The following is a 15697-nucleotide window of genomic DNA, read 5'->3' as shown; positions in this document are numbered from 1 at the left end:
TTTTTAGGTCTTTTTTTTTCCCCCAATGTGGACCATTTTAAAAGTCTGTATTGAATTTCTTACAGTATTGCTTGTTTTATGTTTTGGTTTTTGACCTCGAGGCATGTGGGATCTTAGCTTCCCGACCAGGGATTGAACCCGTACCCTCTGCACTGAAAAGCAAAGTCTCAAGCCACTGAAAGTCCTCTGATGGTCCTTTGCTGCTGCTGCTACTGCTAAGTTGCTTCAGTCGTGTCCGACTCTGCGCAACCCCATAGATGGCAGCCCACCAGGCTCCCCCGTCCGTGGGATTCTCCAGGCAAGAACACTGGAGTGGGTTGCCATTTCCTTCTCCAATGCATGAAAGTGAAAAGTGAAAGTGAAGTCGCTCAGTCGTGTCCGACTCTTCTCGACCCCATGGACTGCAGCCTACCAGGCTCCTCCGTCCATGATGGTTCTTTAGTAGTATCTAAAGAAAAGATGGCCAGTTCTTAGTATCTATTGTTATTAGTAACAATAGATATTGTTACTAATAATCTATTGTACTATGTATTATCTATTGTTACTAATTATCTATTGTTATTAGTAACAATATATTGTTACTAATTATCTATTGTTTCTTAGTATCTTTATTGTTATTAGAAAGCGGTAACATCCTGTACATGCAACTTCGAATTTCTGTGAATGCTGCTGCTGCTGCTGCTAAGTCGCATTACTCGTGTCCAACTCTGTGCGACCCCATAGACGGCAGCCCACCAGGCTCCCCATCCCTGGGATTCTCCAGGCAAGAACACTGGAGTGGGTTGCCATTTTCTTAAATTCATAAAAGTAAAATGAAAGAAAAATCTAGCTGTTGTGACCTGTCAAGAGGCTTTTGGTTCTCTAATGAGTGGCAAGTTGCAGCCACACTTCTCCAGCCTTTCCCCACTCGTCCTCCTGACTCTAGGACAGAGGTGCCCGTAGCAGAAACAGCTATGGGTGACGATGGGCACAGGCAAGCGGATCAGGCAGTGGCGATAGGACCTAAATGCCCTCATGGGTCTCAGGCCGTGTGGTGGGGGTGGGGGGGAGTAACCCAGGCAACGGGCAGAGAAGCAAGAGGGGCGAGGTGGAAAGAGAAGCCAGCGCTTGCCAGCAGGACCTGCGGAGAGCCTCATCCAATTGTGCATGGCCCACGTGATCCGCCCAATGAAGGATGTGCACGTGAGGTTGGGCAGGGACCTGGGAGACTTCCTTCCCAGGTCTTTGACCTCCGGGCTGGGGGAGTACTCCCAGCAGAGCACCTCCCACAGTCCGCTTCTCCAGCCACAGACTCTGATCTGAGTCTGTGTCGGCTCTTTGGTTTCTTCCTCTCTGCGTGTCAGCCTTGCTTATCGCCTCTGTGGGCATGCCGCTGAGTGTCTGACAGAGAAAAGGGAGGTTTCCGGTGCTTCCACCGCCTCAGCCTGAGTCTCTGTCCACCAGGTGCGGCCAGAGGCTCATTAATCACGTCAAGGGCTGCATTGTCTGCGCCTCTCCCAAGGAAGACGAGTGACATTTAACAGCCACCAGATGTATACATGAGTCCTGTCTCCATTTCTGTCAATTTAAGTGGCTGGGGGGTGGGGTGGGACCCCCTCTCCAGAGGGCTCTCCTCGCCCCAACTCCCCAGATGTGTGTCTATGACCTTCCCACAGAGGGCAATTTGTTTCAGGGAGCTACTTGACTGCGAGATATTTTCTAAGATGTCGTTTCTAAAGAACAGAGAGAAAGATGAACTTGGAGCAACCCTGTATCTCCAGCCCATATAATTCCCAGCCCACTTCAAGCCCAGACCGGCGGCAAAAGCCGTGAAAAGCCCTTTCCATGAAAGGGACCCTGGCTTTTAGAGAGAAAAAGCAATCTTGAAACCAGTGCATTCAGAGACATGTAGAAGAGCCCCCCTTCCCCAGCCTTACTTCTTGCCCTGTGATGCTCAGCCGATACACACAGGTGGGATCCTGCTCCCGTGGTCCAGCATCCCGGCGGTCTGTGGAAGCTGCTCCCGATTGGTCCAGAGCATCTCAGGATCATGAGAAGAGCAGAGTTCCTGCATCCAGACTAAGCCCAGATATTAGCACTGTGATGAGGGCTGGTCAGGCCATCTCCCTGAAATTTTAGTTCCTTTACACAATTTATTTCCTTGCCTTTATAATGTTTTTATTATGAATGTTATTGTATAAAATACTCCTAGACGTTTCCCCCTTCTTTCCTCACCTGTTCTGTACAACCCAGATCGAATGCCAGCACCTCTTCTACCCAGGTGTCTTCTTTTTAAAACCCCTTCCCACCCGCATTTTTTCCCTGAATCTTTTAAGGGCAGACTGCTGCCTGTGTTTGTAACTAATTACATACAAAGTTATCTCTAGGGCAGGCTAGGGAGGGTCCTCTGTCCCCTCCATATGGTTAGCGCCCACTTCCATGAGTCCAACGAATGAATAAGTGAATGTACTTGCTTTGAAGCATTTTCTCTTCTGGGAAATTTTCAGGAACAATTTAAAGTGTTATTGTCTTTCAATAATATACACAATTTTATCCTATATTTTCACCACAAGGTCTTAAAGTCTTATTAAATTTTCTAGGCCAGGCCAATGAAGAGAGCAAAAGGATAAATAGTTACTTCCAACTTAGGAGAACATTTAGTTTATAGAATATTCCTAGAATCCAGCCTTTTCCAAAAGCAAATACACTTTAGGTTGGAGCTGAGCCTTCAGACATACTGTTTCTGCTTTCCCCTGGAAAGTTTGTTTCCTTTATAACATTCCATAACAGGTAGATGGGTTATGTTATCTTCAGGAGGAAGGATCCTAGCGCCTGAGAAGACTTTGGGCAGGAAATGTCCCAGATGGAGCAGTGTGTGTCTACCATACAGACATTTATTCACACTCAAGTTATCTGCAATGCTGTATTTTCTACATCACCCCATACATTTCAAACAAAGTGTATTCATCTCAAAAAATCATACACATTTAGGATGCATTTTATACTTATACTACAATGAATTGACTTAATTGATGCACTGATAAACTTAGGACCTGCGATTTTCATCTTTTTATATGTAGACATTCCCAGTGAGCAATCAGGACATGGAGTCTTCTCTTACACAAACACAGCTGTTGTTTTGAAAAAATAATATGGTTAACAGAGAATTTTCAGGAAGAACTCTGTGTCAATAAAAATAAATGTTGAATTGGTCTAGGAAATGTACCAAAGACACACACACACACACACACACACATGAACACACATAGACCTTTCCACCTTTATTTGCAACAATCAAAATTTAAAAATATTGTGCCAGAACTTCTTCCCGTCCTTCCAAATCTCAAATCTCTCTAATATATATACAGACACTTTGAATATGGCTTCCTTGATGGCCCAGTTGGTAAAGAATCTGCCTGCAATGCAGATGTGGGTTCAATCTCTGGGTTGGGAAGCTCCCTTGGAGGAGGAAATGGCAACCCACTCAAGTATTCTTGCCTGGGAAATCCCATGGACGGAGGAGCCTGGTGAGCTACAGTCCATCATGTTGAAAAGAGTCAGATAAGACTTAGTGACTAAACCACCAACCACTTTGAACATGGAAAGTTTGTTTTTACTCCTGAATTTGAGCTGATGCCAGAATAACAGAAGGGAAGTGTTCTCAATTTCCACGTCAGGTCAGATGCTGAGACCAAGAAGTGAGACTGTGAAGGGGGAGTGGGGACTATAAAGGACCAGTATGGGGACTTGCCTGGTGGTCCTGGGGTTAGGACTCTGCACGTCCACTGCAGGGCCACTGCACAGGGTCTGATTGCTGGTCAGAGAAAGCCACATGGCTTGGCCAAAAAACAGAAAAAAAAATTAAAAAGGACCAGTATGACCTTGGGGAACATCCACAGGTTGGTAGGAGGAAAGACAAGTAGCAAAGGAGACTAGGAAGAAATTCTAATCAGCTAAGAGGAACAATGGGATCTAACATTTTAAAAAAGAGGAAGAGGTCGACATGGTCACATGGTAGAGTCTGGAGATACCCATCACAGGAACTGGACATCAGAAGCAGTAACGTGACATGTAAGACAAGGTTTAATGAATGTGGTGAAGACAGAAGCTAAATTTGATGACAAGCAACAGACTGCTGCTGCTGCTGCTAAGTCGCTTCAGTCGTGTCCAAATCTGTGCGACCCCAGAGATGGCAGCCCACCAGGCTCCCCCGTCCCTGGGATTCTCCAGGCAAGAACACTGGAGTGGGTTGCCATTTCCTTCTCCGATGCATGAAAGTGAAAAGTGAAAGGGAACTCCAGGAGGTGTAAAAACGAGGGTTCAGGACTTCCCAGTGGTCCAATGGTTAAGACCTCGTCTTCCAACACAGGGGTGCAGGTTGGATCCCTGGTCGGAGGGCTAAGATCCCACAATGCCTCGTGGCCAAAAAACCAAAACACAAAACAGAAGTAATATTGTAACAAATTAAAAAAAAATCTTAATAAAAGAGGATTCAAACACTGACCTCTAGCACAAGCTTGACAGTGAAATAAGAGACCAGCAGGAAGCCCCGCGGAGCCCGGCCAGCGACAAGCACTGGAGGAGACTTCTGGAAGGGTGCCCAAGAGGGAAGAGCCTCTGGGAGTAAGAGTCTAGAGATTCTAGAAAGACAAGGAGTCACTGAGACAAGTGCGCGGAGGGAGCGAGAAGAATGGAGCCCAGAAGAAGGCGGACCATTACACGGGGAGATGGAGATGTGATGAGACACAGCAATAACGGAGGGAGCGCCTGCTACAGTTTCCTTGGCATAAAAGGGGGCAAATTTCTGTGGAGAACTGTGGAGTGAGGAAGTCTAGAAAGCTGAAGCAGAACACAGGAGCCATGGAGGCCGATGCGCTTCAAGGAAAACAGATTAAGTTTTGCTAAAGGCCAGCAGGAACCGGCTGGTTGAAGGGACCTATGGCAGAACTCTGTGATTTCCCGGTGCATCGATACCTGGGGCCACAAGTGAAGGATGCGGGGCTGGAGACAGACCCAGTCGGGGTGCAGGGAGAGAGGAGTCTGCAGGTTCACCCAGCATCATCCACCATGGGGTCTCAGTAACCCCCGAATCTACAGGGCACCAGTCAAAACTGACTGAAACTGAACGGAGTATGAAGATGACTTCAGGTCATAAGCTGTCCCCAGCTGCTTAACATTACAGAAGAGATATTTCCTGTGGGAGCCTCTGAATATGCACTTCTTCCTTGCGGCTGAATACACTCCATCTTTGGAATGTTTTCCCCACCTCCTTCCTCCCTTCACAACTGGGCCTCTGCAGAGTTCTCTGGCAGGATTTCCAAGCCGTCAGAAGATAAAGATTATGGGATCTGAGCATGTTACCTTGTTCAGTCCCTTCATTAGAGACGAAGCCGGAGCCAAAGCCGGGAGAGGTTGATTTCATGCGCTTGAGATAAGGAGTTGGCTGGTTTTCTGTTTAACACAGCCTCCCAGTGATGTCTCACTCCTTCGGTAGGTCTGCTCTGGTTCTGATTCAGAATCTAACATCTAAGCAAGATCTGGCAGGACCTCAGGAACTGGAGGTAGCAATGCCAGAACCACAATCGACAAATGCCCTGAGCCAGTGTTAGAAGTACTGAGCAAGGTGATGGGCAATTTGGGCAGGCGAATGACCCAAGAAGGCGATAAAAGGGTTGGGATGCCCACACCCCTAGAAGGTAAGGGACTGACGCTTAAGGCACTTCTCTATGAATTTGACTGTTTTATAAAAGGTCAGAGATGGCTGATATACATTGGCTGTTCCATATAGCAGGTTGCCCTGTTTCCACATGATTCTTCCAGCGTCAAGTCACTTGCTCGATTTACATATATTTCTATGGAATTCAGAAATTCTTACAAACAGTGTGGTTAGAATCAACAAGTTTTATTCTCTCTAGTCATTTCCCCTCAAAACAAATACACCAGGGTGTTGTTTGTTTTTAGATGTTATAATTTTACAAATTTTTTGTGGAAGGAAAATGCTTCTTGAAGGTGAACTAGCTCGTGCCCTACTTGTTATTTCAAACTGAACAGAATAAATATTTAAAGTCACAATTCTAAGTGTTTGCTTAGCTGTGTTATTTTATTTGCTGTTTACTTTAGTTGGATCGTGCATGAATGGTTCCAAGAGTCCTGTGGATTTAGTAATAACATTGTTTGTATACATTCAGGGCAGCTTGAAGGAAAGAAAAGGAATTCGCATCTTAAATGAGTCAGCGTCTCAGTCAGCTCAGGTTGCTCTATCAAGAACACCATAGGGGCTTCCCTAGTGGTTGAAGATCCACCTGCCAATGCAGGTGACACGGTCCGATCCCCGAGCTGGGAAGATCCCACATGCCTCAGAGCAACGAAGCCCATGCACCGAAACTACTGAGCCTGTGCTCTAGAGCTCCCAAGCTGCAGCTACTGAAGCCCACACGCCCCAGACCCTGTGCTCCGCAACAAGAGAAACCACCACGGTGAGAAGCCCGCACACCACAGTGAAGGGAGACCCCGCTTGCCACAGCTAGAGAAAGCCTGCTCGCAGCAATGAAGAACATGCACAGCCAAAAATAAACAAATACATCTTAAAAAAAAAAAAAAAAGAATGCCATAGACAATGTGGCTTAGACAACTGACATTTATTTCTCCCAATTTTGGAGGCTGGGAAATCCAAGATCAAGGTGCCAGCTGACTCGGTGTCTGATGAGAGCCCAGTTCTTGATTTTAGAAGGTGTTCCTTCTAGTGCTCACAGGGTGGAGAACAGAAAAATCATCTCATGTCTCACTAATCCCGTCACAAAGGGCTTCCCTGGTGGCTCTGGTAAAAAATCTGTCTTCAATGCAAGAGACTCAGGTTCGATCCCTGGCCCGGGAAGATCCCCTGGAGAAGGAAATGGCAACCCACTCCAGTACCCTTGGCTGGAGAATCCCATGGACAGAGGAGCCTGGTGGGCTACAGTCCATGGGATCACAAGGGTCGGGCGCAACTGAGAGACTAAACCACCAGCCACCAATCCCATCACAAGGGCCCCGTCCTCCCGCCCTCCAGCATCTCCCCTTCCTTCCCCAGCACCCCACCTCCTAGTGCCATCACCCTGGGGTTTGATTTAGGCTTCAGCATATGAATTTAGAGGGACACAGACTTTCTGCCCATAGCATTCAGCACAGTCAAGATTCAAATGTAAAGAAAACGAAACCTGTCCCTAGTCCACCTGCGGGGACACATGATTCAACTAAGGATCTAATGTTTCATCTGATAGAAACAGAGATGATCTCTCCCATTCCAGAGACCAGCACTAACACTCCCCAGGGTGATGGAGGTTCAGGAAGGGTTGTCCTCCTGACACATATGCCCTGGATCCTAAACTAGTAAACCAGCGAAAAGGCAAACAGAAGAAAAAGCATCTAATGAGTACAGAACTTCAGTCCGTTTTATTCAGGGAATGTGAAACTACATCTACTACTACTACTAAGTCGCTTCAGTCGTGTCCGACTCTGTGCGACCCCAAGGACTGCAGCCTACCAGGCTTCTCCATCCATGAGATTCTCCAGGCAAGAATACTGGAGTGGGTTGCCATTTCCTTCTCCAATGCAAGTGGAAAGTGAAAGTGAAGTCACTCAGTCGTGTTCGACTCTTAGCGACCCCATGGACTGCAGCCTACCAGACTCCTCCATCCATGGGATTTTTCGGGCAACAGTACTGGAGACCCTTAAAGACAACACATGGAGATGCCTCTCTTTTTCAGATGAGGGTGGGGATTAGGAACCCAGGGGTGGATACTTTCTAGAGAGCCCAGCCTAGCAACAGTTAGAACTCATGGACATTAGTGATGTCGTAACTTGAGGTTTAAACCCTCATTATCACAACAGACTTCTCAAGCTCATTGAACTGCTCATTGAGTATCCCTGACCCCAACTTATTTTTACATGCTCAAGGACAATAAATGATTGTCCATACAACGATATTGTGTCAAAGCTAATGAATGCATTCTGGAGACTCAGCCTGGTCCTGCTCTAGGTCTTGTATGATGTGGGGGAAACCGCCCACCTGCCTCCATGTCCCCCCCCAGAACAGAATCCCTCCTTGCCACTGCATTTACAGTAAGTCCTCTACATACAGACCTGCAAGTTATGAGCTTGTGTGCCTTCAAAGATTCACACGTGCTTCTGTATGCCAGCTGTACTACTGTGCTTTTCGAGGTACTATTCTGTAAGATTAAAAATGTCTCATTTCTTTAAAAATTAGTTTTAAAATTAATTTTATTGGAGTATAGTTGCTTTATTTTTTGTGTTTGTTTTTTATGTATTATTTGCATGAAAAGCATTATAAATCTATTACAGTACAGTCCTATACAGCCGACTATGTAGGTTGGGTACCTGGGCTAACTTTGTTGGACTCACCTGGACTGATGAACAAACTGGACTTACAAATGCCCTCTCAGGATGGAACTCGTTTGTACATAGGGGGCTTAAGTTTATTTGAAAAGATCTTGCTCTTCACGACACACCTGACCAACAGAAAATATGACATTTTTTCAATCAAGTTTAAAAGAAAAAAAAACCTGAAGTATGACTTTGGTGTGGAGTTTGGGGCCCACAAATCTCATAGTCTCTGGCTGAAACAGAAAATGTCCTGGTACATACTTTTTGCAAAAAAAAAAAAAAAAATATACAATGGAAGAGAAGAAAGAAAAGTGGGATGTGTCTAAAGTAAAAATGTTAAAATGAAAGTTTAACCTAATACTTTTACAAAATGGATTTTTTTCCCCCTGAATAGGAGAGTAAGGGAGGGGCGTCTCACTGTAGTAGCTAGTCCTGTAGGAATAGCTTCTCGTCTTGTCTGCAGCTGAGGCCACGCCTGGAACACAGAGCCTGGAACACAACCCCGGGGCCACAGGGTCGTCTGCCCAGCTGGGGCTGAGGTCTACAGAACAGGAAGGACCCTGCAGAGCCTGCCCAGGCCCCTGCTGGCCCGCCTCCTGCTCCTTCTCTCCCTGTGAAATATGGAATCAGCTGTCGGCAGCCTGGACTGGTGCGCTCACACCGCGGACACGACAATAGGCAGCTGAGTTGAGTCAAAAATAACAGCTGCCTGCTCTGGTCTGGTGGGTTCCCAGAGTGGAGAGGCACGGAGACTCTGAGACACAACCGACCACCGCCCCCAGCCCCCAGCCCCCGGCTCAGCCCGGCACTACCTTCACCTCCTGCAGTCGCCTGGTCCACAGAAACACGGGCAGGTCAATTTGCTGCTCACATGTTTCCCACGGGAGGGCCAAGATGATAAACAATTTTCTTAACTCTGATTTCTCTCCAAGTGCTTCCGGCTTCCACATGGCACGGAAGTTCTAGAGTCACTCCCTCCTGGACAGGACCTCCATGAAACCAGCACAAAAGCCTTTATTCTATTCAGTCTGCCATTAAGATATTCCATTTCTCTGACCCAAGTCTTTCCTCCCTCGCTGTTGGCTGGCGGGCCCTCTGTGTCCATGTGTGCTCCAACTGCTGTGAGGGTCAGACTTACAGGATGACCTCTGTGGTCCAGAGAAGACCAAGCAGAGCACAAGCTGGGGGCAAGAAAAGAGATCCCAAGACCACTACCCACCTCCCAGCCCCTTGATGACGCAGCAGGCTTCACAGCTCCCCTGAGGAGGGTGACGTCACTGACTTCTGAGATCACCCCCGACCCCTGATTGTAACCTGTCCTGACAGAATCAGATCTGTCCCCAGCCCCTCGCTCATACTGACTTCCAGCCTCTCGGTCTGGGATGTGGGCCCCTTAGATCTGTAAGTCCATCGTCCATGCTTCCTGCTGAGAGGTTGATCCCTGTAGGTCGGCTCTGTGCTGATCCAATCCCTCCCCCTCCCAGTTCTGCCGGAGCCTGCCTCATCACCTCCTGGGGACCTCGAGCGAACCAGGCTGGAAGCAGGACCAGGCTGGAAGAGCCAAGTGGAAGATTCATCATGCAGCTGGCCGGCACTCCAGCTCTGAGATGGGCCAGTGAAATACTCCCACGTGGGCTGCGCTGTGTATTATCAGCTTTCCGGAATAAATAGAATCTCACCAGCAAAAGACAAGGGGTTTACAGAGCCTGTTAGAGGAATGTTGGTATCTGGAATGCAGCGTTTCTATTTTGAATTGATTTTTTTTTTAAATGAAAACAAATTTTCAAGAGCAAGACATCACGGCAGAAGAAAATCCTCTGCTAAAGCCAGGTCAAGTGGTTTACAATGATTCGGTCTGCGTGCTGTGTGCAATACCAGGGGGTGGTGAGGCCAGGGAAAGGCTCCCCTGAGGCAGAGGTTGGCCACATGTCTGGAGGATGCAGCCAGGCTAGGAGGAGAGATCCCTAAGCATTAGTATGAGGCGCAGAGAAGAATGCCCGAACTTGGCCATTTCCACAAAGAAAACAGACCAGACCTTCCTTCATCAGTCACCTTAGGGTCAGCGGTGAGATGGACAAGCCAGCTGGGACAAGACAGAGACTTGCTTTTAGCTGTGACTGGTCCCTTGGTGCCACCATCTTTCACTACTGGAGATGAGGGAGGGGGAGGAGAGGGGGAAAATCCCATCCTCCCTTCAAGGTCCTGACCCCACTCTCATTTCAAGCAGACGGCAGACCTCCCCGCCACTAGGGCTGAGGTCAGGGTGCTGGCTACCAGCCAAGAACCAGACCACGGGGTCCCCTGCCATGCACTCCTGCGTCACGGCTGCTGCTGTCAGAGTCCCCGGGAGAGGCCCGGGCCGAAGGCGGTCTCGGAGTCGAAAGGATGGGCCGCCAGGTAGCCCTTGTACTCCCCGTCGATCAGGCCGGCAGCGTTGTTCCGGGCAAACCAGCAGTCCACCTGCTCCTCCCGTTGTAGATCCTCCTCTGCTTCCAGACCACCGGGACCTGGCGACCTTTCACCTCAAGGACGGCCTCAGACCTCTCTCCTGCCTCGGGAACCGGAGGATGGGCAGGGCTCTTGCTGAGCCCTATGAGTCTGGCCTCCTGGTTCAGGAATTGACCTGAGAGGGCACAAAAGACATCAGGTCTAGGTCAAGCGCAAGCAATGCGGTTGAACAACATCTAATTTCGATTTGGGGGCTGGTGACCGACATATGCCCAGGTGTGACCCAGAGGAAGGAGATTATGACATCATTGTCAAGGTGATGCCTGCGATCCTGGGCTGGACCCCCCCAGAGGCACCTGCACCAGTGTCCGGAGGGGTGTAGGGAGGAGAGACCTGAGGCTCATCTCAGCCTCCACTTCTGGGAGCCAACACAGGAAAGATGCCCCGCCTGCAAACAGATTCCCGGGGGGCGGGGGGCATCCCTGGAGGTCTAGCAGCTAAGACTCCGCACTCCCAATGCAGGGAGCCTGGGTTCGATCCCTGGTCAGGGAACTAGATCCCAAATGCTGCCATTAAGACCTGGTGCAGCTAAATAAATATTTAAATAAACAAAACCAGGGGCTTCCCTGGTGGCTCAGTGGTAAAGAATCCGCCTGCCGATGCAGGAGACATTGGTTTAATCCCGGATCCAGGAAGATCCCACATACCTCGGACCAAGTAAGCCTGTGCTCCACAACTATTGAGCCTGTGCTCTAAAGCCTGGGAGCCGCAACTCCCGTAGCCCACTCTCCCTACAGCCTGTGCTCGGCCACAAGGGAAACCATTGCAATCAGAAGCCTGAGCACTGCAACTAGTGAGTAGCCCCTGCTCACTGTAACTAGAGAAAAGCCCAAGCAGCAACGAAGACCCAACGCAGCCAAAAATAAACATTTAAAAATTATAAAATAAAAACACAGATATCCAGTCTCCTACTGAGGCAGGAGGACGAGATGGGGGTGAACAAATAGAGAAGGAGGGTCCAGTCTTCCCCGCCCTCCTCCCGCCTGGGGACCTCATCTGTGCGTGCACTTAGTGGGTGTGGGAAGCAGTGTCAGAATTCTCCAGGTTAAGCTAGGACATCACAAAGGCCGAGGGACCCGAGCTCTGCGTCCATGAGAGGAGCTCACACTTGGCAGGCAGGCTGCACTGAGACACCCAGCTCGAGCGCCAGGAAATCCTGCTTTCTAAACCCAGCCCTGGCAGCGGCTCCCTCCTTACTTGTGGGCAAAGGGCCCACATGAAATGGCACGTGGAGGGAAGCCAGGCAGAGCGGGCCCACCGGGTGCTGGGCCGTGGGCTGCCCTGTGTTTGCATGGTCTCCCTGAGAGTAAAGAACCAGAGAAGGATGAAGAGAAGGATGCCCCATTTCTTTGCTCCTTTTCCCTGAAGGTGCGTGAAAATTAGTAAAGTTCATTCCTACTCTAGAAAGTAGTCATGAAGCAAGAAATGCACTTTTCACACTAATTTGAAGAGATACGTGCACCCCAAAGTTCACAGCAGTACTATTTACAACTGCCAAGATAGAGAAGCAGCCTGAGTGTCCATCACCTGATGGATGGATAAAGAAGATGTATGTATAATAGAATGGGGTGTATATACAATGGAATGCTACTCAGCCATGAAAAAGAACGAAATTTTGCCATTTGCGGCAACTCTGTCCATGGAATTCTCCAGGTGAGACTACTGGAGTGGGAAGCCACTGCCTTCTCCAGGGGATCTTCTCAATCCAGGGACTGAACCTGGGTCTCCTGCATTGCAGGCAGATTCTTTACTGTCTGAGCCACCAGGCAAGTCACAAAAAAACTGTTAAAAAAAAAAAAAAAGAGAGAGAGAAAGAAATAGGCTTTTCATAAGCTACATAAAGACCACATTCCTGGACTTCCCTAGCGCTCCAGCGGTTAAAAATCCTCCTGCCAACGCAGGCGACACGGGTTTGATCCGTGGTCTGGGAAGATCCCACACGCCTCGGTGCAACCAAGTCCATGTGCGACAACTACTGAAGCCCACGTGCCCAGGGCCCGTGCTCCACGGTGAGGGAAGTCACCACAGTGAGAAGCCTGAGCAACGCCGCAACTGGAGAGCAGCGTCCGCTTGCCACTAGAGAAAAGCCCAAAGACCCAGCACAGCCAAAATATAAATTTAAAAAGGAGACCACATTTCTGTGGAATTTCTCAGCCAAGTCAAGGCGTGGACAGCATCAGGTTCACCTTGGGAAACCGAACTGTGACGGGCATGGGAATCAGCCACCTACCTAACAGGCCATGGCAGTTGCTGGAGAGGCCTTGGCCGTTGGCGATGTAGAAGCCCAGGTGGTTGCGCTGGTAAGGGGCTGGCTTTTTGTAGAGGTGGAGGAGGACGACAAAGGTCACGGTGCCCTGGATGCTGACGGTGACACTGGCATTGGCAGACACGGACACCTCCAGCCCCCGGCGCCCCACAACCGCGCTCTGGTTGCAGGGGAGGACCAGCCTGTCCCCACCATCCACAATGACCCTGCTGGGTGTGATCTCCAGGTAAGATCTCTCCGGCTTGTTGACGAGGATGGTGATGGTACGGAAGTACGTGCGCTGTTTCTTGTGGCCGTTTGGAGGAGCAGGGGCCCCAGTCAACTCTCCGTTCACCGTCACACCTCAAAGGCAGAGGGGAAGAGAGCAGCGGTTAGACAAACTGCCCCCCACTGCCACATGAAGGGATCTAGTTAGAATTTCCTTCTCCTGTGTTTCTAGAACCAAGAACTTCTGCTCTCATGCAGGGACCACTCAGTGCGTAGTGAATGAATGAACACATGCATGAAGGTGTAACTGATTTTTGACCAATGTCCTGGGTAGAAGAAGCTGATGTAAAATATACACACTACTATATATAAAACAGATAATCAACAAGGACCTATTGCAGAGCACAGGGACAGGGAACTTTGCTCAATAATCTGTAATGACCTATATGGGAAACAGAAGCCCAAAGTAGGCTAGGCACCAAAGAATTGATGCTTTTGAACTGTGGTGCTGGAGAAGACTCTTGAGAGTCCCTTGGACTGCAAGGAGATCCAACCAGTCAAACAGAAAGCAGATCAACCCTGAATATTCATCGGAAGGACTGCTACTAAAGCTGAAGCTCCAATACTTTGGCCACCTGATGGGAAGAGCTGACTCATTGGAAAAGGCCCTGATGCTGGGAAAGATTGAGGGCAGGAGGAGAAGGGGATGACAGAGGATGAGATGGTTGGATGGCGTTACCAACTCAGTGAATATGAGTTTGAGCAAGCTCTGGGAGATAATGAAGGACAGGCACGACTTAGTGACTGAACAACAAAATATGGGAAAAGCATCTAAAAGAGAAAAAGAGTGGATATATGTATATGTAGAACTGATTCATGTTGCTGTACACTTGAAACTAAAACAGCATTGTAAATCAACTATACTCTGATAAAAATTTAAAAGTGAAAAAAAAGTTAAAAAATAGAAAATAAAAGGGGGTTGACATGTTTGTCCGCTTTTGTTCCAAAAACTCTCATGTGGCCCTGACACAGTATTTCTGATCCACTAGTTTCCACTACTCCTGATTTGAAGACCCCGGGACACCATGAGCAGTGGGGTAAAATGCAAAGATTCGGTTCAGTTCAGTCACTCAGTCGTGTCCGACTCTTTGCGACTGCATGGACTGCAGCATGCCAGGCCTCCCTGTCCATCACCAACTCCCAGAGTTTACTCAAACTCATGTTCATTGAGTCAGTGATGCCATCCAACCATCTCATCCTCTGTCGTCCCCTTCTCCTCCTGCCCTCAATCTTTCCCAGCATCAGGGTCTTTTCCAATGAGTCGGCTCTTCCCATCAGGTGGCCAAAGTATTGGAGTTTCAGCTTCAGCATCAGTCCTTCCAATGAATATTCAGGACTCAATTCCTTTAGGATGGACTGGTTTTATCTCCTTGCCGTCCAAGGGACTCTCAAGAGTCTTCTCCAACACCACAGTTCAAAAGCATCAATTCTTTGGTGCTCAGCTTTCTTTATAGTCCAATTCTCGCATCCATACATGGCTACTGGAAAAACCATAGCTTTGACTAGACAGACCTTTGTTGGCAAAATAACGTCTCTGCTTTTTAATATACTGTCTTGGTTGGTCGTAGCTTTTCTTCCAAGGAGCAAGCGTCTTTTAATTTCATGGCCACAGTCACCAGCTGTGGTGATTTGGGAGCCCCCAAACAAAGTTTGTCACTGTTTCCACTGTTTCCCCATGTATTTGCCATGAAGTGATGGGACCAGATGCCATGACACCATGAGGAGTGGGGTAAAATGCAAATATTAGGATTTATTTATTTCTAGCCCACAAACGCAAGATCTTCTACTTTCTAGGCAGAACTCACCAGAGTCCGCGTGATCGGAGACCAGCCTCAGGATGTGCCCGGGTCCTCCATCGATGTTGAAACAGACGGTGAGGTTGCTCAAGGGGAAATCCACGACAAAGTGGGGGTCTCCATCCGCTGCCAGGCCAGGGCAAGAACGGGAGAGAAAAAGAAAGAAGAGACATTTATTGGGCACCTTCCCTGTGTAAGCATTCTTTTCGTATTTTCTCTTGTGTTGTTGACTTACTCCGTGTCAACACGAGGAAGATGCCTGGGAGATGAAGCGATGCAGCGGTTACACAGGTAGCTTGTGGAAAGTAAATATTTGAATGCAGGTCCCCTAAATTCAAATCCAACGCTCCTGTGATGACACTGCAGTCAACTGAGCTGCAGGGGTAAGCGGGGCCTCAGCCTACACCCCCACGACGACTGAGTCCACATTCTTCAATTCCCTCTGTGGCTGCTCCTAACCCCTTCTGTCACGCTTAGGCCAGCCTAGTTAAGTGATGTG

At 48.6% G+C, this 15697-nt stretch overlaps 1 protein-coding gene across 1 annotated transcript in view; it reads right to left on the bottom strand.

Moving 5' to 3' along the window:
• Positions 1-6598: 6598 nt before the first annotated feature.
• Positions 6599-15697, bottom strand: part of ITIH5 (inter-alpha-trypsin inhibitor heavy chain 5) — an 84250-nt gene continuing 75151 nt past the window's right edge. The window contains 4 exon segments of the mRNA XM_070380907.1: positions 6599-10829; positions 10832-10984; positions 13100-13477; positions 15208-15324. Of these exon segments, the coding sequence (XP_070237008.1) occupies positions 10696-10829; positions 10832-10984; positions 13100-13477; positions 15208-15324 (782 nt within the window). The 3' untranslated portion in view covers positions 6599-10695.

The sequence above is a fragment of the Bos mutus genome, chromosome 13 (assembly GCF_027580195.1).
Source record: "Bos mutus isolate GX-2022 chromosome 13, NWIPB_WYAK_1.1, whole genome shotgun sequence".
NCBI classification, from domain to species: domain Eukaryota; kingdom Metazoa; phylum Chordata; class Mammalia; order Artiodactyla; family Bovidae; genus Bos; species Bos mutus.
This window is presented reverse-complemented; position numbering and strand designations above follow the sequence as displayed.